General features: G+C 34.6%; 1 protein-coding gene across 2 annotated transcripts in view; it reads right to left on the bottom strand.

Moving 5' to 3' along the window:
* Window positions 1–25,433, bottom strand: part of FER (FER tyrosine kinase) — a 414,063-nt gene that overhangs the window by 258,441 nt on the left and 130,189 nt on the right. Inside the window, exons 10-11 of one of the 2 annotated variants that reach the window (XM_019653136.1) lie at window positions 20,898–21,087; window positions 20,617–20,787 (exon numbers count right to left, since the gene is read on the bottom strand). In XM_019653136.1, coding sequence (XP_019508681.1) covers window positions 20,755–20,787; window positions 20,898–21,087 — 223 coding nt within the window. In that variant the 3' untranslated portion in view covers window positions 20,617–20,754. Of the gene's footprint in view, window positions 1–20,616; window positions 20,788–20,897; window positions 21,088–25,433 lie in introns of those variants that run through there. The other variant, XM_019653135.1, reaches the window with a different exon arrangement.

Genomic DNA, 25,433 nt, shown 5'->3' with positions numbered 1-25,433 from the left:
ATGAAGGCAATAAAGTTTAAACTGAAAAATAACATGTAAATATAATTCTTTACTAACACAACAGATTTAAGATAGGACTATATTCCTATTAATCATAGAAATTATGTTATACATTAAAATATTAAGGAATTAGTGTTTTTCAGATTACTAAATTAAACCATAAGAATAGAATATAAAACTAATATTGAATTATGCACTTTTGTATCATAGTGAAAAGCTTCATCAGGTATTACAACTGATTATTTAATACCTATTAAGAAATATTATTTCCTTTGTTGACGGAAATAGAAAATAAGGTAATATTGGGCTCTCTAGCCAGCAAAGAAACTTAAATTTGGAAAACAGAAATCTTAATACCATCACAGATCTTAAACTCATCAATGGTTCTCCTCAGATATCCAACAAAACTGCACTCGTTTTCCTTCCCATGTTTTGGAATAGTAGAAAGCACACATTTTTCTCAAGTCTGAGAGGTGAATAAAGAAAACAAATAAAATGGAAAACAAGCCAGTTTCATTTCTTAATGGGCTTGGCTTGGCATCTGAGTGATAACATTCCTTCAAAAGAAGTTTGTCTACTATCATATTCAGAAGAAAAATTATTCCTCCCATTTGAAGCAGCAGCATAAAATCGACGATCTGCGGGATTCTTAGATCATTTCTGGGCCCTGGCTAAAGTGGGCCTGAGACAGATAGCCTTCCCCCTTTACCTGGTCTCTTCTGACTTCTGATGTGGAAGGAGAGGAAGTCTCAGCACACATTTTACAGGACTGGGGGTCAGAACTAGGCTCTGGCCTACACAGTGAAAACATCTATTTTTCTTCTCCATCTGCAATCTTAGCCAAGAGCTGGCAACGGTGGGCCAACAGAAGTAAATCTGTCCACATACTTCCTGTCCACGCCAAAAGCCAGCTCAAGAAGACACAGATCTGATCTCCTATTTGATACTATCTCCCCCTGGATTAAAGGAATTGCTGTATTACAAATGCTATTGGTTTATGGAGTAATAAAGAAAAATCCTCATACATTAAGTGAAGATCCCTTATTTAAGAAGTAAATCTATTTTCTAACTGATTTTTAAACAAAATAACTTGTTTTCTTCTTATACAACCTATAGAAGTCTTCCACTTTAGGACCTTAGATCTTGAGATCTCTGAGAACAATCAAACTTTCAAGTAGTTCTTAAAACAAAACCTTGCAAACTGCTGTGCTATAAAGCTTTTCTTAATCCAGGGTTTTTACATTAATTTTACTGAGGTATAAATCTCCATACCTTAAATTCTTCTGATTCCAAGAGAAAGAATCTAAATTATGCACAAATGATCTTTAAGGTCTCGATAGAAAAAAAAAATTTTTAATTCCCTTGCGGCAAGAATGTGTTGAGCTTAACAACAGAATAAGAAGCTGTAGAGTATTGGGGATATTTAAAACTGTAAATGTTTAATCTGAAAATAAGGCTACTATTTTGATAATCTGTTCTATAATAATTTATTAATTACTATGTAAGTTGTTTTATTCATGCGCTTTCTTAAAAGAAAGTACCATGCAACTACTAGATGCCAGATATATTCATATACTGTGCAGAACATTCTTTAAAATACACCAAAGTTCAAGGAACTTTATGGAAACGAAGAAGAAAAATAGATACTGTCACAATTCTGACATATCTTCTACTTTAAACCTTTTGCCTCCCTTTCCAATTTGATGTACTTAAAAAAGAAATGAAGACTACTTTTTTGTATAATATTCCTCAACTTCTCTAATTTAAATATATCCGCATTTTGATATTATTGCCCTTAACAACCATTCATCTTTATATCATGTCCATCAGGGAAAAGCCCCATTTCATATTCTGAGGATAATTTTATAAAATGCTACATCTAATAAATACTAACAGACATCACGGGGTGCGGAGCTTCTTATGAGCCAGGCAGGGTTATAAACATGTTAAGCGGATTATCTCGTTTAATTCCCCACAATAACCCTGTAAAATAAGTTGTATTACAAGCCCTAGTTTACAGATGACAAAACTGAGGCACAGAAAGGTTAACTAACTTGCCCAAGGTTACAAGACCAATAAATAAGTGGCTAAACCACTACTCAAATCCAAGCAACTATGCTCCAGAATCAACACCATTAATTATACTATGTTGCATGGGGTTAGGTCCCTGTTTTACCTCACCAAAAGTATTCTGTTGCCAAAAAGAAGATTCAAAGGATGCATTCATTAGTAACGTATTAACTTTGTCTTTTTGCTATAGGTTGATACATTCAAGAAACAATGCATATGGATTCTCAATAGTCTTTCCTTGGTCTCAATTTTTACCCTAGATCATTTTGAACATATAATTTGGATTTTTAAACCTACATAAATTTACTTACATTTTCCTGTTTTTATCTTTTACTTCCTGTTTGGTTTTATTCATTTATTCTTTCAATATTCATCTAGCATTTGCTAGGTGCCTGGCATATAAATTCAAAGGCTCATAAAATTGCAGAACTTTAAATCTGGAAATAAACTTAGAGATAAATAAAATATAATGCTTACAGTCAAGGAATATAAAATCTAGAGAAGCTAGATTTCTTGCTTCTTGGTCTAGCTCACAGAACAGCTAATTCAGGTATTTTTCCTGTGAACGTCTGCACCCATTGATTTTGTTCCTCACTACTAGAAAAATTAGATGTCGTCTAGATAGCTCATTAGGCAGTCTTCCAAATCACCTATAAGGACAGTAAACACAGTGGATGTTGTATTAGTGTCCTAGGGCTGCGGTAACAAGTACCACAAACTGGGTGGCTTCAGACAACAGAAATTTATTTTCTCACAGTTCTAGAGGCTAGAAGTGTGAAATCAAGGTGTTGGCAGGGCCATGCTCCCTCTAAGCTCTCTCAGAGAGGACCCTTCTTTGCCTCTTATAGCTTCTGGAAGCCCCAGTTAATCATTTTTTTGTGGCAGCATAACTCTAATCTCTGCCTGTGTTTTCACATGGCTCTATTCCCTGTATGCCAGCCTCTCTTCTCTTCTTATAAGGACACCAGTCATATTGGATTGGAGCCTCCTTTGCTCACCTCATCTTAACTGGATTACAGCTACAGACCCTATTTCCAAATTAGGTCATGGTCACAGGTACTGGGTATTAGGATTTCAACATATCTTTTGGGTGGATATAATTCAACCCGTAAAAGATTTGCAGTTGCAGCACCTCAATCTTTACACTCTCCCAGTTAAATAAATACTTAGCTATTCTAGCTCTTTGATTTCTGATTTTAAACCTTTTCTTGGGCCATCCTAAAAGCATATTTCCCATCCAATGGTAACTTAATATTTAGCAATCTTTGGTAAAGAACACTGGCAAAGTCTTTTCTAAAACCTAAGTAGATTATTTTATATACCTTATTACCTTCATGTTTTAAAAAAAAGCTCTAAGAATAATCAGTCAGGCATGATTTCTTTCTTAGGAAATATTCCCTTTCCCCTAGAAGGTTATTGTATTTAAATATTTGATGACTCTGTTATTATAAATTCTAAGAGCTTCCCCAATATTCAAAAAATATTTACTGAGGCTCTTCTGTGTGCCAAGTACTATTCAATGCCAAGGAAACAGTAGTAAACAAAAGTGCCCGTCTTCTTGGAGCTATAGTTCTGGGGGCTGGCAGGGATTCCAGGGAAAGAAAATGGATACTAAAAATATACATATATACAATACATACATAAACAAATACCGTAATTAAATGAGTTAATACATATAAATATACCTATTAAAGTATTTAATGTACAGAAATGCTAAGAAGAAACCTATACATAGTAAACGTTAGACAATAAAATAGTAGTAGCAGCAACAGTAAAGATACTATATAGAAGTGCTACATAAGCAGTGAAAAGGGGTAATAGGGTAAATAATGAAGGCAGCGGGCAGAGGGATAATGAGAGCGCCATTGTAGCTAGAGGAGTCACAGAAACATCTCAAAGCAGTGACATTCGAGCTGAAATGATGAAAAGAGGGTAGGCAGACCTATGAAGAACTAGGGAAACAGTATTAAAGAGACAGGAAACACAAAGGCCCTGAGATGAGAAGCTTGCTATGCTCAAAGGGCAGTAAGATCAAAAAAGCTAACGTGGTAGATGAGAAGGTGTGGTAGGTTATGCTGGGGGCAGGCGGGCAGGGAAAAGATCACGTAGTTTACGTTACAGTAAGGAATTCTATCTAGTTACACATAGGGGAGCCACTGGACGGTCATAAGCAGGAGATATATCATATATACAAGATCCCATTAGGATCTCTTTCCACGAAGATGGTGCTGAAAGCAAAGAAGGAAGCCCCCGCCCCTCCCAAAGCCGAAGCCAAAGTGAAGGCTTTGAAGGCACAGAAAGCAGAGCAGAAAGACGTCCACAGCCACCAAAAAAAAAAAAAAAAGTCTGCAAGTCATCCACCTTCTGAAGGCCCAAGGCACTGCAGCTCCAAAAGCAGCTCAAATATCCTCCCAAGAGCACCCCCAGGAGAAACAAGCTGAACCTCCCTGCCATCATCAAGTCCCCCCTAATTACCCAGTCAGCCATGAAGAAGAGAGAAGACAACATACACTTGCATTCACTGTGGATGTCAAAGCCAACAAGCACCAGATTTAACAGCCTGGGAAGAAACTCGATGACATTGACATGGCCAAGGCCAACACCCTGATCAGACCTGATGGAGAGAAGGCAGGTGTTTGACTATGATGGCTCCTGACTACAGTGCTTTGGACATTGCCAAGAAAACTAGGATTATCTAGTCCAGCTGGCTAATTCTAAATATAAAAATTTTTCATTGTGAAAAAAAAAAAAAAGATCACAATGAGATCACGCTAGTTACTGTATAAAAAATAAAATCTAGGAAGAGCAAGGCAGCAAGCAGGTAGTCTGGCTGATGTAGTCCAGGCCACAATTTATGGTGTGTTTTATTAGGATGATCACACACAGCGAAGGTGCTGACAAGAGGTCAGACTGGAGATACATTTTGGAGGTCGCACCCGAGAACATGCTGATGGAGTGAATGTGAGATAACAGAAAGAGTGAACACAAAGGAGATTCCCAAGATTCTGGCTTAAGCAGCTGATTAAAGGTGATACTGTTTACGAAGAAGTGGAATAAGGTGAGAGTGGCAGGTTTGATGAGTTACATTTGAGATTATTAGTCCAATTACTGAATGAAATGATCAAATTCTAAGCCAGTCTTTATAAATGAGGTTCACTTTAAGTGTCTTATTCATGCAACTGAACTGTCATGCCTTATTTATGATACCAGATATAAGAAAGAATTTAAAATGGTATGAATAACTAAAGCATTATTTTTACATATTCAAGAACTAAGTTACAGGGTGGTGACTTTTGCTAGGCATGTTAAAAATAGAAAACCTTCACATATAAATTTCAAAGCTGTGTGCATGTACGTATTTAATTTTATTTTTAAAACATAAGGTGAAAAATATCGCAAGTTCAGAAATTGGGTTTCTCTGACACTGAAGCTCCACCTGCTGGCAATTTCTTATCTTTAAGATTTACATTATAAAAAAGAATGAAGATATGTTAAAGTGGAATATAGCCTCCATCATAAATGTAGTGAAAAACCACATTTAAGAGACATCATGGTAACTTTTTCTTCCTTTATAGCTGGTATTTATTGAGTTTAGCTATATGCCATAAACGGTGTGAAACATATTTACAAACATGGTCTCATTAATTTTCAAGACAATTCTATGAGGTTCCTATGACTTGCCACATTTTACCAATAAGAAAGTTTATCTCAGAGAGGTTGTGTGACTTCGCCTATTGTTATATATTTAGTAGCATAGAGAGGATCTGAACTAAGTTTTCTCTGACTACCAACCAGTCTGTTGGCTTAGCAAACAGGCAAAACTGCTTGGATAGAATTTAAATTATAGTGTCAGAAAATTTTGAGCTTGAATCTGCCATTCTGATTCTGATTAAATTGCTTGATTTCGTCAAGTTTCAATGTTCTCATCTGAAATGCAGGAATAACTCCTTTCTTGAAGGATTGTTTGCCAGTAATAATATTTTATATGTCTAGCACATTGTCAGTTTCTTTTAGTAATTTTCCTTAAATGACATATTAGAACAACCTAACATATGAGGCTTTATACTGCCAAATGTTAATGAATTAAATTAAGTGTCTCTTAAAGAACAATCTTTTGGGAAATTTTAAATTTTGGGTACCAAAAAATTTGTTTAGAAAAACCCTGCCTCCAAAATGGAATATTTTTCATACAATAGATAGATTTCAACTCTCTTTTAACTACTTATCTTTAAAATCTATAGAAAGAGTGATTATACATAAAGCCAACAAAAAATTCTACAAAGTGAAACTAAGAATAACCAACTAGAAAATTGTGAGACATTAATAAGTATATCATGAAAATCACAAGCAAAAATTAAAGTTTAGCACTGACAGTTTCCCTTTAATTATCAGTAATATTTTTTAATCCTAACAAGAAACAAGCTTTGAATAATTTTATGGGGATTAGCTTTATACAAACATATAAAAGTTATTTTCATATATAAAATATTTCCAATAATTTTCAAAGAAAATACAGGTCTTCAATTTTTTTTTTTAATCTGCTAATGAATTTACTAGTAAATTCTTCTAATCTTACAGATCCATCTTCAGACAAGGATATAATGCCTGCAATTGAGACCTCTTCCCAGGGAATACATATAATTATCCATTCCATACCCAAACTGCAGCTGAGGAAAATGGTACTAAGAGAGAATTTTTAAAAGCACGTCCAGTTCATTCATTATTCTAAGTCTAGATTATATTCTTGGATAAAATCAGTTCATAGACAGCTGCATTCTTAGACCTCCACAGAGCTGATTTTGGTCTTATGGACTCCACTTCCTGTGAGGGATTCGCAATTCTGCCAGCAACGGTCTTATGAATCTCCTTCCTGCGTTAGCTGTAGTGATATTGTCAAGGGCACTCTCACCACAAAAGTCAGTGTTAGAGCCTCCAGTAAGAAATTCTATTAGAGCGAAATACAATGAAGAGCTCTGCTTCCCCTACAACGTGGCATGCTGCCTTTTATTTAATAATAAGTGTTATATGACTTTATCTCACTTTTCATTTTGGCCTCTGGGAAGCTTAGAGACAAAATAATAGCTCTAGTGTAGCAAAGGTATATGCTATGATCTACATCTCCTGCTATACAACCTCAATTTTTCTTGGTTCTGATTTTATTTTCTATTTAGATTTTGCTGAATTTAGTTATCATTAGCTACCTCAAATAATCTGGAGACTAAGGCAGGAAATGAATGAGTGAATGAATACAAGCATATAAACTAATAAATATTAAATCTCTACTAAAACCCGTGCAATGTGAAGATTACAAATTCCCAGAGCTAACAGTCTTTTCTGCTAATAATTTAAGACAAAAGCATGATTGCCTAAGGTTGGTGACATCATGCTCCCTGCCATCTCCAAACCCCTAGTGTGTTCATTCTACTGGGCTGCCTTTCTTGGAAGTGATACAGCTGAAGACTGAAGGTTCAGCTCTTCCACTTCCTGCCAATCAGCTGAAAGGCTCTTAGGAAAACTGGAAGGACACAGGAGATTCCCCGGTGTTCTTTGGTTTCTAGCATTCTAATCCCAGATCACATTGTACAGTCGCTCGGCAAGAAGTCAAAGCTGGGCCTGGCTTTCTGACTTCAGGAGATGGGAAGGAAACAATATCCATAAAAAATACCCACGAAGCCTCTAAGGCATGGCAGGCAAAAATTAACTTTGGCTTTTGAATTCCTATGGAGAAAAAAAGACTAGTGTTTTTTGCAGTATGGCTAGTTCATGTTTGTTTTACTTCTCATACAGCAAATATCTTAAGTATCTACACAAATTACTCCATCACTTTAAAAACATGGTATAGGCCGGCTGAGTGGCTCAGTTGGTTAAGAGCTCGCTCAAGAGTTTGAGCTCTGAGCAACAGCGGTTCGAGTTCAGCCCGAGCTGAGCAGCCGCTGAGCTGCCAACAGGTAGCAGGATGGCTCAGCTAAAAAAAATAAATAAATAAATAATAAAAATAAATAAAAACATGGTATAGCTTTCAAAATAGATATAGCTAGTATTTCATACCCCAGCACAATTTTCAAAATTATAATAAGCAACCACTAAATTAAAATGAGACCTCCAAATTGTATGCTGTTATCAAATGCTAGAAAATACATAGGTAGTAATTTCTCTTGGTGAGTTAAATAGCTAGTGAAAAATCAAAATCAACATGTTTGTATAGCATATTTATATCATTAGATAGTCTTTGAAATACATGAAAGAAACCTCATGGATTTTCATGATTATCAAGAGACTAGCATAACCTTTCTCATTAAATACATTTTTAATACACTGAGACAATTATATTAATAAAAGGTGATACAAAATACTCATTGTGTCACAGTAGAAATTATACTCTAGAAATGTAGAATAGTATGTTTGATTTTTATTAGTTTTAAGTTCATAAATTAAATCCTTGAAAACATGATCAAATATGATATGAAATTGATTACAATTACAGGAAAAGTCTATATACATGATTCCATTATGCACAAAGGAAGGACAAAAAAGGATCTTGGTAAGTTTTCATGACGGTTCGAATTCCTTCTTATGTCATCCACCCATGAATTAACATGATTAACGAGCAATTTTATTTTCTAATAATACTCCTGCATGAGGGGCTGGCCGAGTGGCTCAGTTGGTTAAGAGCTCACTCAAGAGTGCAAGCTCTGAGCAACAGGGTCGCTGGTTCGATTCCCAGCCCAAGCTGAGCTGCCACTGAGCTGCCAACAGGTGGCAGGATGGCTCAGCTAAAAAAGAATACTCCTGCACTGGAGACTGACTGATAAATGGCAAAGACTATAAATATTTTATAAGTCATAAAATTGAAAATGGCTTACAATATCAAAAAGCATAAATATCTGTAATAATTAACACGGCTAACATAAGCTATATATCTAAATATTCATGACATAATAGCAAATTGAAGTAACTATTAATATATATACATATAATGCAAACCTATACTCATCTATGTCCTCTACCCACAAATGCTACAATAAATTATAATATTTCAGATTTCTGCTTGAGGGGGGCTAAGCTATCAGGATAAACATCAAAAATTAAATACCACCCAATAAAAACCTTTGAGAATCAATAACTAAAATTGGTGTTAATCAAATAATTAGATAGAAACATTTTCTTAAAATATTATTTGACTCTTGACCTAAAACTTAAAAATATGAGAATAAATTTTACTATCTGAACTGCAGATTGTATCCATTTATGAGATTTTATTGAACTATAAAGCAAAAATGTCGACTTCAGTTGGCTTGGTTCAGTAAATATTTTTAAGTTATTTTAAATTCATGCACTCACTTCTGCCTTCTCCTTTTTTCCTATTCCCTTTCTGCTTTTATTTTTACCTCCCTGTTATTTCTGTATTTTCTGTTTTCTCTCTTGCTGTCTACCTTTCATCTTCTTCACCTTTCTTATGTTCTTCTTTCCCTCACCTGTTTTCTTGCTGTCTTTCTTCTGTCCTCTCCTCATCATGGCTCTTTTTCCCTCTCTTTTGATTCTTCCTTAATGGTGTTAGAGACAAAGGATTGGGGGGAAAGAAGAGAATTCCCTCCAAAACCAAAACTTAATGAGTACAGTCTAATTCATCCCCTAGTCAAAAACACAAGTCTTTTGTGGGATAGAAACAATGTTCTGGCTTCATAAAGACTGCATGTAATTGGAGGGGTGGGGGCAGAAACAAGAACCATTTAAACTTCAGGGTTTCAGAAAGTGACTATTTGGAAAATCTAAGATTCTAGTGACTCTTAGATTAACTAAGTTTTTCAAAAGACAACTAAAGTGTTTTCTTATCAACTGGATCCCATTTGGCTCTGCCTGACTGCCTCTACCAATCCTGTTCTTAGACGACTAACTTCTGAAACCAGCTAACCTTCATAATTTCTTTACTACTTATCACTTCAGCTACCTCCCAATTTACTGCCTACCCCATATTCCCTCCTTGCTCTTGCGAAGCCCAATGGTTTCCACCTATAGCGTTCTACATTACAGAAAAAAAGTCAGACTGAGATTCTTGGCTCAAGTCACAGATCTTGCATTTAATATTCATGGAAACATGGGTTTATTAGTCTCTTTGCTCTTCCAAAAAACTTTGTGAAGCGTGCCTTGCGATCCAGGATACTAGGACCAAGAAAAATTTATTATCTTCAGGAAGTCCATTGGCTAGTAATTTGAATAGACTGTGACTGATGACCATCACAGGGCACTTGATGGGACAGAAAGTAATTACAAGACATGAGGCATTTATAATAAGAGCATAAATGAAGCCAGGGCATTCTCATTCTCAGCGCTATCATCTACTGGCCTCTCAAACACTCTCCTTAGTTACTGAGGTATTTGCAAATGGTGTTTGACTATTTTCTTTCCAGCTCAACCCCTAACATTATCATGACTGATGTTTATACCCAGGGCCTCAAAGTTCCCTGGATGTCTTCATCTCTAACAATGCTCATTTATGATCAACTTCAGCATCACTTTATACCTTTCATAACTTGGGACCCGCGAGTCAGAACTGCTTCACTTGAAGATTTCAGACCACATTTGAAAGCTTCTTATAAACCTTTTACTAACTTACTCCAACTACAGTTGGTTCTTAAACTAGATTAATACAATCAGTCCCTAAACTGCCCCAAGATTATTCTCCCAGGACTTCTTCACCCCTTAGATCTTTCTTCCTTCTTTTTTTTTTTTGTTCTTTTTTCCATAGGGATACATCTGGTAGTTATAACCAGCATGCATTCTGACTGGCCAGAGTCCATGGCGGTAGGGACAAGACAACATAAGGCTTTTAGTCAGGCCATTTAGAAAAATTGGTGTTTTGCATAAAAGTCATTGTAGCCATTCTTGTGGTGGTGAATGCATCCAGGTTTGCTCTGATTTGAAATTTTGAAAAATTATTTTGGCTGGAGTATGGACAACAGGTTGGAAGGCCACTGTAGATGGTGATAGACAAGTTAATAGCCTACACCATCGCCAGTGACTCATGGCAGCTCAGCTCCAGGTTGAGCTATCGTTCACCATCTTAGCTGTAGAGAGTGCAGCGTCACTGGCCCTCATGTGGGATCCAAACCTGGGCCCTGCTGCTCAGAGCAGGTGCTCCCAAGCCAACTCTTAACCAACTGAGCCACTTGGCCAACCCACTCACTATGCTGTTTTAAACAACACAATCTTCTAGTTGTTAAAATGTGATGTTTCTAACATCATCAGCATGACAGCATTGATTCAAGTTTCAGAATGAAGGCAGATAAAAGGATCTGAAAGTTATTTATATTCTTCTTGTAGTTCCTTCCACATTTACCACATAAAGACATAGTAAAAATGTAACTAGTTCTTTCTGATTGAGTTGTTTCTCTTTCCAAGTATTAAATGTTTTTAAGCAATTTTGGGAACTAATCTGGAAGAATTAGCCTCTACACCAAAACAGCTCTAGATTCATTCTGACAGAGAAAACCTTTCCTTAGTCTAACATATTATCATTCATCTGGGATTTGAAAAGTAAACCAATGATTTTTAAAATTAACAGTTGGCTCTTAATCTTTGAAATATTAACACTGGGAAATAATTTTCTATAGAATACTATAATAAAAGAATAAATTTATTAGGATTTAAAATTATTTCATTAGGCACCAAATGAAGCAATAAATAATAATATTACATATTCTCTTTATGAAACCTTTCAATTGAAACAATTAAATGTCATAAAAATAATTTTCAAAATTCAAGACAGTGTTTGGAGATAAAAATATATATAAATCCTTTCCATAAAAGGTAAAAAAATCTACCCACAATTCAAACCAAAAGATAACATTTTTACACATAAGTTTTAAGACAAACAGTATTCAGTTTAATAGAAAAGTTAATAAATAAATTGTAGAGGCTGGAATAACTGTTTTTAGGTTGAAGAAAATTAACTTATTTAAAAAATTTTAAAGGGATACCCTAAACATGTTATGTAATGGTTTATATGCTAAGTAGTTGTTTTTTGATTGATATAAAAAGCATAAACAAAACTACAGTATAGGAGAAAAGGAAGAACTGTTTTCATTTACCAATAAAAACTTTGGTAACTTCATTGTTAACAATTATTATGACAAATTAGCCATGTATCTAAATATATTTTTTCTTCGGATTGGTTAAATTTCTCCTGTCTTTTCAAACAATGCCATCTGCATAAACCTACATTGTAATAGTCTAATGTGTTTTTTTTAATTTTTAATTCACATAGAATGAATGGCCAACTATGTCTATCAGTTAAGTAAATCATAGGGAGAATATCTAATTAGTATGTAAATAATAATGAAAGTGTTAAGAAATTCATAATTCAAAGGACAGATTTTAAATGTATACACATACATCTGTATATGTATATATACATATATATTTATATATACACATATAAAAATGAAAAGTTCCTTTTTCATTTGGTTTGTAGTGTGTGTGTGTATATATATATATATATATATATATATATATATATATATATGCACACAGACACACATATATACCGTTTACTTGATTTAACCTAAATATCCCCTGTGTATGCATATGAGTATGAACACAGATAATAGCTAAAATATACACAGAAAAAATTTTGAAATTTTAAGGTTTTTTTTGTTGTTGGTGGTGGTGTTGTTTTTAAAGATTTTTATTGGGGAATTGGGGGAGGGGTAACAAACAAGTTGCTGTCCTTTTGTTCTTCAGTCTAGTTCTGGAGGATGCTGCTTCACTGGCCCAAGTTGGCACCATCATTGCGCTCTTCCCAAATGAGGCAAATCAGTCGCCGGCTTCTGGACGGCCGCTCACAGCGGCTGCTGGCCGCTCACAATGGCTGCTGGCTACACACGGTAGCCCATGGCAACCCACCTGCCTTTGCTGGCGACTCACAGCAGCCCAGCTCCAGGTCGAGCTGTTGTTCAACATCTTAGCTGTAGAGGGCAGTGTCACTGGCCCTCATATATGGGATCCGAACCGGGGCCCTCTGGCATCCCAAGCCACTCTTAACCAACGCACCACTTGGCCGGCCCAAGGGGTTTTTTTCCAATACTGAAGATACTGTGGCCTAGAGCAAAAGAACATCTCTAGCACTATCTATTAAGTAGCCTGTGATATAAAATGACTTCATTTGTATAAACCAAAGAAAAATGAATATTTAAAGGAATCTCTTTTTTAATGAAGATGTAATTGGCACACAATATTATGTTTCAGGTGTACAACATGATTCGTTATTTGTATATATTGCAAAATGATCACAATAAGTCTAGTTAACATCCATCACCACACAATTACACAAATTTTCTTCTTGTGATGAGAACTTTTCAGATCTACTCTCTTAGCAAATTTCAAATATATACTACAGTATTATTAACTATAGTCACCACGCTGTGTCTCACATCCCGAGGACTTATTTATTTTATAACTAGAGGTTTGTACCTTTGGACTACTTTTACCCATTTCGTTCAAACCCAATCTCCACCTCTGGCAACCACCAACCTGTTCTCTGTATCTATGAGTTCAGTTTTTTTAAGATTCCACTTATAAGTGAGATTATACAGTATTTGTCATTCTCTCACTGACATATTTCACTTAGCATAATGCCCTCAAGGTCCATCCACGTTGTCACAACTGACAAGATTTCATTCTTTTTTATGGCTGGATAATATTCCATTTTGTGGAAAATATAGCCAGATAGATCGATAGATCGATAGATAGAACATGTACCATATATAGCACATCTTTATCCATTAATTCATTGATGGACATTTAGGTTGTTTCCATATTTTGGCTGTTTTAAATAATGTTGTTATAAACAGATGGATGATTATATCTCTTCAAAATAGTGATTTCATTCCTTCATATATATATACCCTGAAGTGGAACTGCTGGATTATAATGGTAGTTCTAGTTTTAATTTTTTTTTCTTCTGAGGAACCTTCATACTGTTTTCCATAGTGGCTGCTCCAATTTACATTCCACCAACAGTGCACAAGAGTTCCCTTTACTCCACATCCTCCCCAACACTCATTTCTTGTCTTTTTGATAACAGCCATTCTAACAGGTATGAGGTGATATCTCATTGTGGTTTTGATTTGTATTTCCCTGATGGTTAGTGATGTTAAGAAATCTTGATGTGAATCATTTGGAAAAGTCAACAAGTCTTCTATAACATAATCATTATCATCTTCTAACTCTGTTTTATGAATTAGAAACTTATTATCGAATAAACATAAAGCATAACATTTACCTGTAAATACACTTTTGGCATCAGATCCACAGAATTTAATAATAGTAATGGTCCAGAAAGCCACTGAGAGTTTAGCACGATAAAATCCATGCCATATAAAAGGTGGAAGCAAGCATCTGTTAATCTACAATACTGAAATACTAATGTAATAATTAACATCTATAACTGACGGTGTCCTCAGGTTAAGAAGCTTTTAAACTATTCTGAGAGTAAAATACAAACCTATATAAGCTGCAGAAACCTTCTAAAATATATCTTACACATAAACTCCATTTATACACATAGTAATATCAGGATTTTCACCAACGTTGTCTTTATAATAGCAAAAGATTGGAAAAGCATGTAAATAAATATGTCACTCCCTCATTCAGGATCTTCAATGGTTTCTAATTTCTCTAAGAGTTAGCACCAAAGGCCTTAAAATGGTCTGCATGACTGTATGATCTAAATGCCCACTACCTCTCTGACCCCATCTCCTGACTCTCACTCTGATCCTTCCAGCCATACTGGCTTCCTTATTGTTCTTCCAACACATGAAGCTGACTCCCGCCTCAAGGCCTTTCTTCTTCTCTTCCCACTGCTTGGAATATTCTCACCCCAGAGAGTCACAGCATTTGCTCGCTCAGTTCCTTCAGATCTCTGTATAAATGCCACTTTAGCAGTGAAGCCTTCCTTGGCCACCCTATATATAAAAACACCTCCCAGCACCCTTTTTCTCCCATCTAGTTTAATTTTTCTCCAAGGAATTTTCTACCACCTGACATACGTTATGTTTATTTTGTTCACTACTGTATTCCCAGAACCTAAAATGGTACCTAACATTGTACACTAGATAAATATGTTTGTTGAATGAATAAATGAAAAAAAAACTAACTGTATATGCATTATTATAAAATGATACCTAAAATATATTAAGTAAAAAAGTAAGGTATAGAATACCATTGTTGTATGCGCCACTATTTGTGTAAAAAGAGCAAGGGCATATACTATACATGTATGTTTTTATTGGCATTCAATGCTTCTGGAAGGTTACCTATGAGGTAGAGAACTGAGAAACTAGGAAGGGATATGTGGAGCCCAGGACATGTACACATACTACCTGTTCAGAGAAATTAATTAAGGTCTTGCCTTTATAAATAAGAAATATATAAGATAATCCTGAAGAAAATTTACAACTCGTACGTATGAAGTCAATGAGAATCTACTAATTAATTTACATGTCAACTAAGGTACATTAGAAAAACATGAAATAGAATGTTATGTTTTAACAGTATTTCATAATACACAATGCATGTTTATAAATATTTCATTTCAATTTCATAGAAATCCTGTCTGGCAAGGTGGATATATGCATATATTCACTTCCTCCTTTTATAGAAAAGAAAACTCAGAAAGGTTAAGGGATCTGACTATAGCTACACAGCAGAGGCAAAGTTCAGTTCGGGTCCCCTGCTTCTTAGTCTGGCGCTTTTCTCAGTGTATTTGTTGAGTAAGGCTTAGAATTAACATTTATCTTACATATTTAAAGACAGGAATGTACCTGATGATGAAAACTGATGCTTCAATGATGCTGTCAATATGATGTCTCAATTGATATCAGCCCATTTTAGTGTTTAACTATAAAATTGAATATCTGTTGGACGCAACTATAAAATGGATTACTATTGAGTCATAATGACTGACAATATTTGGTCAACAAACCAGATATTTTGCTGGTTGAAAATGTTAAAAAAAAAAAAACCACAGGGTTTTATTGATAGTGACATTCAACTAAGTGGAACTGGCTCAATAAAATATGCAAAGAAGATAAATATAGGTTGTGTATTAGTCTAGCAAAAGGGCTTAAAAACGTGCAATTTCAAAAACATCAAAGTAAAGACAACTATCTTATAGAATAGCTAAACATATTTGAAAAATAGGAATTCATATGGTGCCATCAATTCTATATAAAGTTGACATTTAAGAGAGATCCCTTTGGCAAAATTATTATAATATATTTGGTTCAAAGCACATGCTATTATAAAATAAAATAACTATATTACTCTAGGGCAAAAAGGAAGTCCAATTTCTCAATTCAACAGATGCTGACTGAAAACGTATTATATTCTTACAACTAGGTAAAAACAAACATGAAGGAAAGTGATGTTTTAAAATAAATAAATAAATAAATAAGAGAGTCGGCCAATGTTTACTCAGGGATTAGCAAATTCCCATCATTTTCCAAGGGCAGCTAACAAGGATTTCACCCTACTAATTTGCTCCAGAAGGCAGATGCTTCTGCCTTACAGAGCTAGAATTGAAGAATAAAATAACCCTTGGGTTTCCAGAGCATTTAAACAACTCAGAATGCCTTCAGAATTATCAGCACATTTAACATGTTAACAATCCAATCAGACAGGAAAGAATTTATCTTCTAAGTCAGGATTTCCCAAAGTATGTTCCACAGTAAGGTGGTCCCTTCAGGGCACAATTTGAAAAGCAGTTAGGCCAGTATTTCCAGAGACACTACATTCCATGTTGCATTTCCCCTCTTGGGCATTTGATATTAAAGGTTTAGAATATTCCTGCCATCAATACAACTCTTTTGCTTTATCCCAGCAGGCCCCGAATTCTGGAACTCATTTCTCCTTAGAACACTTCAAGTACACCGAATTCTCTTGATTTTCCACTACCTCACTGGTCACTTCTTCTCCGTCTCTTACGGAGTCCTTCTCTTCTAGACCCTACCTTGAAGCGCCCCAGGGTTCAGTCCTTGTTTCTCTTTTCTTCTCTATCCTCTCTAATTTGGTGACCTCCTACACTCAAATGATTGTAAATACCATCTGATGCCTACAACTTGCAAATTTATATCTACAGTCCAAATCATGATCCTGAACTCCAGGCCCAAATAACAAATTTCTACAGACTTTTTTTTTTTTTTTTTGGAAAGACAAACTGAAGTCTTGTTCTTCCTCATCAAAGCTGCTCTATATGTAATCCCTCCATGCACTCAAAACAAATGTCATTCTTCTAATGCTCTGCTAGAAACCTTAAAGGTATCCTTTACTCTTCTCTCTCGTATCCCACATTTAATCCACAGGAAATCTCATGAGCTCAACCTTCAAAATATATCCAGAAGCTTAAAAGTTCCTGCCACTTCCTGTGCTGTCATCCTGGCTCAAGTGGTCATCTTCTATCACCTGGTTACTGCAATAAACTCATTCTTCTTCTTCACTCCCTTTCTCAACACAGTTGCCACAGTTATCCACTTAAAAGTCAGAGAATGTCATATCTATGTGATAACGCCCCAACCCAATGCCTCCCCATTTCATTCATTATGGTCCCCAAGGCCCTGAGATCTACTCCCCATTACTTCTTTAATCTCATTCCCTATATTCTCACAGATCCCTTCCACTCAGACCTCCTGACTGTACCGTGAACAGTCCAGACATGCTCTCATCTGATAGTCTTTGCAATGGAGGTACCCTGTGGCTACAATGCCCTTCCCCAGAAATTAAGTGGCTTACCAGCTCCTAGTTTCAAGTCTTGTTCAAATGTCACATTCTCAACAATGCTTATCCTGACTTGCATTTAAAATTGTGTCCCAACCTCTGACCCTTTAGATCCCCAATGCTCTACCCTGCTCTGTCACTGCTCCTTGGCACTTATCATCTTCTAATATAATATATAATTTACTAACTGCCGCTCACCACAGAATGTAACCTCTAAGAGAGATTTTTTTATTAGTTTTATCCACTGATGTATCCCAAGCATCTAGAAATGTTCTTGACACATAACAGGTGTTCAATAAAATATTGTTTGAATAAATAAATGTAACATTTGACCATAGACAATAGAGAATTATTGTGTAATATTTAATATTTGTCATTTTCTCCTTGGTATTTTGGCCAAAGTTTGATGAGGTGAAAAAAAGACAACATTAGAAGGATGACTTTTCCTGACAGAAATGATTTTATTATCTGCCACAATTTTTTTTTTAGATTTCTGTAAATTAAATAGGTAAGCTTTAATTCTCATTGAATTATATAGCCAAAATAAACATCAATACATCTAAGAACCTGACTATACAATCCTAACCCTGATTACACATCTGAATCACCTTGGAATTTTTATAAGCATACATAATCCATGGCCCATTTCAGTGGTACAGTTCCTTACGGCACTATTCCATAGAAGCGTTCACCACTGGAGAATCAGTGTTTGGATTTACACTGACATTAATTAGGATCATATAAAACATTTAATTGCCTCTTACTCTTATATAATATGTAAGTCAAATGTTCACTATTTTCCATAATTTCATAGTTTAATTGCCTGTTCTTTCAATTCTTCCAATATTCACCTAAACTTTCCTCATTGAAATTTACACCACTTATAAGGATAGAATGTATAAAGAAGAAATACCAATAGAAATGCTTACATTAATTTCAGGCTTTTCTTAAAATATTATTCATAAAATAATGCTTAATTGTGCAAAACATTCACTGATACAGGTAGGAGTATAATTAAGTTTAAAGAACTATGTATTATAAATATTTCTACTTGTTTTATGATATATTGTAAAATCTAATTAATTGACATCAATTTTGGGAATGCATGTTTGATTTATAAAATGTTACTTAATTATTTTAAACTACATATATTATAGTATTCCTTTATAAATTCTTTAAATACTTATTAAAGGCATTGCTTCAATGAATAGATAAGATATAATTATAGCTAGCATTCCAACAATTTAAAATAAGTTGGATAAAATAAAATACGTGACATCACTTTGTAAAAACTTTCAAGGTGTTATCCTCATTTAATAAATGTATACAAGAGAAAGTTTCAAAATACCAGGAAGCAGTTTGTTTTCTTAAACTGTATTATATATTCTCTATGAAACATTATTTATTCATTTGTTTAAAAAGTTCCTCTTGAATGACTAAGAAAGATAAAAAACTTCAAATGGTCATAAGTTCTTAATGAAATAAGAATTAATGAACTGGTATATTTTAAATTTCAAAGTCTACTTTTTAGTCATAGTTATAAAATGGGGATATGCTACACCTAATGAACTTGAATAACTATCTTTTTTTCAATCATAATAATAATAATAATACCAACAGGAATCATCTGCACACAAAATTATGTAAAACAAATTAGATTGCCAGTTTTCAACTATCTGCCACTAAACCAAGCTATGAAGTAACCAATTCCACACCCACATAGAGACAAGAATAATCATAATCCACACGCAGAGAACAAAAAACTTACTAGCTAAAGTTTTGAAAAACCAAGTAAAATAAAAAAATTCAGGAGTTCCTCTGAAAGAATGCATATGCCAGGTAATTATCAAGAATCATAAAGCAAGAAAGGGAATCTAGTAGGGTCCTTGGTAGCAGATGGTAAGATCCTTTTTATCTCATAGCATAGTAAATGCAGAGAAAAAATATGTAATTCATTAACACATTATAATGCGTAGATTAGTACGGTTCAATTAATACCAAAAATAGCAACAACCACAACATTTTAAATAATTCATATTAATTTCCACATTTATCACATTTTCAAATATAGCCCTTTTTTCCTATGGAGACATTTGAATTCATTTATCAATCAATCTATACTATTCAGAACCACGTAAACTTAAAAATTACTAAAATCTCAACCGTAGCATCATTATTTATAATAGTTCTTATGGACTACATCCAGCTACCCACAGAAAAAGCCAAGGATATAGCTCAGGCTTTTTCAATCTTGGCACTACTGACATTTTGGGTTTGAATGTGAGGGGAGGGGCTGTCCTGTGCATTGCAGGTTGTTTAGCGGCATCACCAGCCTCTACCCACTAGATAACAATAGATAGCACTTGCTAGCTGTGATACCCAAAAATCTCTGGAAACATTGGGAAATGTCTCCTAGGGTGACAAAACTGCCCCTTGGTGAGAAACACCACCATCAGATGAAAGGAAGAAAGAAATGAAAGGACAAAGGGAGGGGAAGAGGGAGGTAGGGAAAGTATTTACACTAGGCATTCTTAATCACTTAATAAAACTATATAAAATAAAAGTTGAATTTCTAGTTGGTGGATTTAAATGTGTTTATTGTAGTTTAAGGATATTTATAAGAAAAAAACTTTTTCAAATAAAATCAATATTTTCCATTGTGAAAACAATAAACACATCTCAGATAAATAAGATTCTATTATTCTTAAGAAGAAGAAAAAAGAGTAAAGAGCTTTCTTCTTATTTCTTACGTCTATCTTAAGAATAACACCCTACCTTCCTGCTGTCTCCCAGGAATAAAAACAATTGCAGTCTTTGTTTTCAGTTTTGAAGGCAAGAGAAGAGCTTTTTCCTCTGACTCTACAGGTGGTTCCTGAAAGTGCTCTCCAGGTGACCTGAAGGTGACTGACAAGTCTATTTTGCATTTACAAACAAGTTTAATAGGACCTGCATATTAACAAGAGTAATAATTTGTTATAGGAAACCAGAATCAATTTTTGTATTCACTAATTGCCTATATACTACTAAGCTTCTCATTTGATTACTCTTTGGCTTACCATAGATGTAACTGATCGTGCATCTTCTTCATAATTTATTACTGGAGGTGGCTCTTTTCCATCATTTTCTTGCACTTTTTGCTCTAGCAATTCTTTCTGTGCTGTAAACTTTGCCTCAGTGCACCTCAGTTGCTGCACTGACTGTTTCAGCTCTTCAAGTGTCTGTTTTTGGCTTATCAGAAGCACAATACTAAAAAAAGAACACATTGAATATAAATTATTTTGACTTCTTTAAGAAATACAGACTTTAAAGAAACAAATATATATATATATATGCTTCTGTTTTCTTTCATTTTCATCTTTATGAATCCTACACAATCAGAACAATTATGAAATTAAACAGATTTTGAGTCATCACATAGTTAAATGTTCACATTAAAAAAAATGGAAGAAAATGTTTGGAAGTAAAAACCAAATTCAAGATGCTTTCAAATATACTATGATCTATGGCATTCATTTTATTTTACAACTAAACCATCTACCTCACAGAGTACAGACAATGAAATCCAGGAACGTAGGGCCCAAAATGAATTAACAACACTGAAGCAGAATCTTAATTTATTTCATATCTCAAATGGAATATAGCAAGTCAGATCTGTGCTGAGAGTAAAATAAATCAAATCAAGGTGACAACCTGGAACCAAGTTGTGTGTACGTTGTGAAGGTGTGTGCTTAGAGTTGGGGAAAGATGTTCCGAGAGGACTGAGGGCTGAGATGCGATTAAGGGAATGAGCAGAAGATAAATCCCCAAATCTCTCCAATGCCTCCACTATGAAGGCAAGAGACTTCACAATCCTTCCTTTAGAGAACTACCCAGGCCATATGTTGCCTTATTGTGACTTTTTAATCCCTTGGAGGCTGCCCCTGGTGGGAGTTTCATCTAATTCACCCATATTAAAAGCCACAAAAGCAAAACAAACAAACAAAAACAACCAGGTAGTGGTGGCAGGAAACACTGCTGGAAACACTGTCATACATAGTGAATTGATATCTTACAGAACTGTGCCATACACCACTGAAAATACGTTATTAATATGTAAGAGACCATAGATTGTCAGGGAAACCTTCAAAGTTGGAGAATAAAGTCAGAATGTTACCTTCTTAAACTGGAACTTTAAAAAATCAACATAAACTGAATAATCATAAACAGAAGGAACCCATACTAAGAGGGGTTTATTTATAAATATGATGCTGATTGATAATTTAAAACTCAATTGCAATCAAATTGAGCAGGGGCAGCCTCATTGGGTGCTATAAAGAAAGCTATAATCTCAATTATATTGCAATGACTTTCAGGTGAGTATCCTAACAAAAAGAACTGAGTGAAATTTTGGAAAAGTGGAACTAAGAGTAGGATTATTTTTAAGAAAGACGTAGCAATGTTCAAAAGATAAATCATTCTAACCAGTGGAGTTAATGGCAGAAGTAATAGAAAGAGATATACAATACTGTCAGCTCACGAACCCTTCCCAAGTAAAATCATCACGGCATGGTGGAAAGCGTGTAATTATATTGAATTAGGAAAGGTTAAACTTCATGAAGTTTATGAACTTTATGAACCCTTTGCTTTTTTTAATCTTCAGTTTTATCACTGGAAAATTGCTAGTGATAATACCTATTCGGTAAGGGTTGCTCTAATAATTCAATGTTAATATTTTAAAAATCATTAGCACAGTGCCTGCCATAAAGTAAGAATTCAGTAAATGGCAATTATCGTTTATATCATCATTCAAAAATCTGTGACCTGTGATCTAAATCCACACAGATTTTAAGATAAATTCATACTTGCTTGCTTAGGTGGTAACTCCCTTTTCATAATAAATTGGTTATGATTTTCTTTATTTCTCATTGAACCTCCTCAGAGAAAGCTGATTTTTAAAACAATCACCTTTGTGAACATAAATTCATAAGGACTAAGTCATGGAAAAGATTATATCCACATGAACCTAAAACTTCCTGAGGGTTTCTTCTTTGCATTTCCTAGTTACCAAAAGAATCACAATGACAATAGTATAAACATCAATTTAAAATGTAAGATGGCAAAAAACACATTTTCTTACTTTGTGAGGGGTGTAAAGGATAACTATTGCATTGTTCAGTACACCAGAAACTAATAAAAAAACAAAACAAACATTTTCATGGATATCTGCAAAATTATTCCAAAAAAAAGGCGAATGATTTCACAAATGTGGACAAAATCAAGAGGGAAGTATACTTGAAAATAATAACCTTCTACAACCATTACTATTACCAGTAGTCTTGCAAACAAATTTCATAAAGACTAACAAAAAAAAGTTAAAAAAAATTTTTTTAAAAGGATGAAGTGGTAGACTACATCAAACTAAAAAGCTTCTACACAGCAAAAGAAACCATAAACAAAAAGGTAACCTAACAAATTGGAGAAGATATAAAACTGAAAGCAACAAGCGAACAAACAAGACCAACAATCTCATAGACACAGACCACAGTGTGGTGATTACCAGAGGGAAAGGGATGGAGAATGCAGAGGGTAAAGGAGGTCAAATATATGATGACAGGAAAAGACTAGACTTGCAGTGGTGAGCACACAATGCAATATACAGAAGACGTATTATAGAATTGTACACTTGAAACCTATATAATTATTAACCAATGTTACCCCAATAAATTTAATTTTTTTAAAAAGAATGAAATGACAAATAAGGTAAAATAATTGCAAAAATAGTAAATATTAACTGAACACCTGAACAAAAATATTTAAAACCTATTTATGTGGAAAAAACATATTGGGTTGTCAGAAAAGTCATGACGTATTTTGTCTGTTTTTCAAAGGTCATTTATTTCTATAAAGAACAAAGATCAATCAATGATATATTGCCTGTTTTGTTCGATAACCTTTTGCCATTTTTCAGTGAGCTTCATAATTCCTCGTTCATAGAAGGACCTGTTTTTATTTGCGAAAAAACTGAACAAGGTACTGATTTACAGCTTCATCTGAACTGAACGCTATACCATGCAAGGAGTTTTGAAGAGAGCGAAACAAGTGGAAGTCTGATGGCACAAGGTCAGACGAGTATGGTGGGTGTGGCAACACATCCCATCCAAACTCCAGTAATTTTTGATGGGTGATCAAACTTGTGTGTGGTCTCGCAATGTAGCAATAGAATACGACTCCTTTACAATTAACAAGCTCTGGATGTTTCTGCATGATGTTTGAGAACCACTGCTCTAGAACCTGGAAAAAGCAAAGAAGCAGATTCTCCCCAAGAGTCTCCAGAATACATCAGCCCTATCAACACCTTAGTTTGAGGCCCATAAGGCTCATTTCCAACTTTTGTTCTTCAGAAACGTAAGAGAAAACAATTGTGTTGTTTTAAGTTACCAAGTTTGTGGCAATTTTTTAAAGCAGCAAGAGGACACCAATACAAACCTGAAAAGAGATCATACCATTTTCAGTTCGTTTTAAATGGTTGAACTGAAGGGTTGTTATAGTTAAGCCATAACAACTGAAACTATAAATTTAAGAGAAAACAATAAAAGAATCAGAAGCATTATTCAGCCAGGAAAAGAATGACTGTGGGTTAAATAAGGGATGTGAATAAGTTAGTTTTAGCTTCATTAAGTACTAAAAAAATAAGGAAAAAATTAAACTATTATAGAAAGTTGAAATTTAAAAGGAAGATTTTACTTCATATTACTTAGAGGAAGAGCTCTATTTTTAAACATAACTTGTCATGGTGTGTACAATCTCTATGCATTACTATTATTTCACCTTTATTTTACCCTGGATATAAATGGGATCTTCCAAAATTATTAAAACCAGGGAGAAAATATATATTTTCAAAAAACGGTACTGGAACAATAGGACTTCCATATGCAAAAATGAATCTAGACACAGACCTTACACCATTCACAAAAATTAACTCAAAATGGATCACAGGCCTACATGTAAGACACAAAACTGTAAGATATCTAGAGGATAACATAGGAGAATATCTATATGACCTTGGGTTCGGTGATGACTTTTTAGATACAACACCAAAGGCACAATCCATGAAAGAAATAATTGATAAGTCGGACTTCATCAAAATTAAAAACTTCTGCACTGTGAAAGACAATGTCAAGAGAACAAGAAGAAAAGCCATAGACTGGGTGAAAATATTTGCAAAAGACACTTTTGATAAAGTACTGTTATCTAAAATATACAAAGATCTCTTAAATGTCAGCAATAAGAAAAACAACCTGATTAAAAATTGTGCCAACGACTTTAACAGACACTGAAGAAAAAAAGATATACAGATTGCAAATGAGCACATGAAAAGGTGCTCCACGTCATATGTCATCAGAAAACTGCAAATTAAAGCAACTATGAAGATACCCCTGCACACTTATGAGAATGGCTGAACATTGGAACACTGACAACACCAAATGCTGGTGAGAATGTGGATCGACAGGAACTCTCATTCATTGCTGGTGGGAATGCAGAATAGTACAGCCACTTTGGAAGACAGTTTGGCAGTTTCTTATAAAACTAAACATACTCTTACCACAGGATCC

Source organism: Hipposideros armiger, unplaced genomic scaffold (genome assembly GCF_001890085.2).
Source record: "Hipposideros armiger isolate ML-2016 unplaced genomic scaffold, ASM189008v1 scaffold_196, whole genome shotgun sequence".
NCBI lineage: Eukaryota > Metazoa > Chordata > Mammalia > Chiroptera > Hipposideridae > Hipposideros > Hipposideros armiger.
This window is presented reverse-complemented; position numbering and strand designations above follow the sequence as displayed.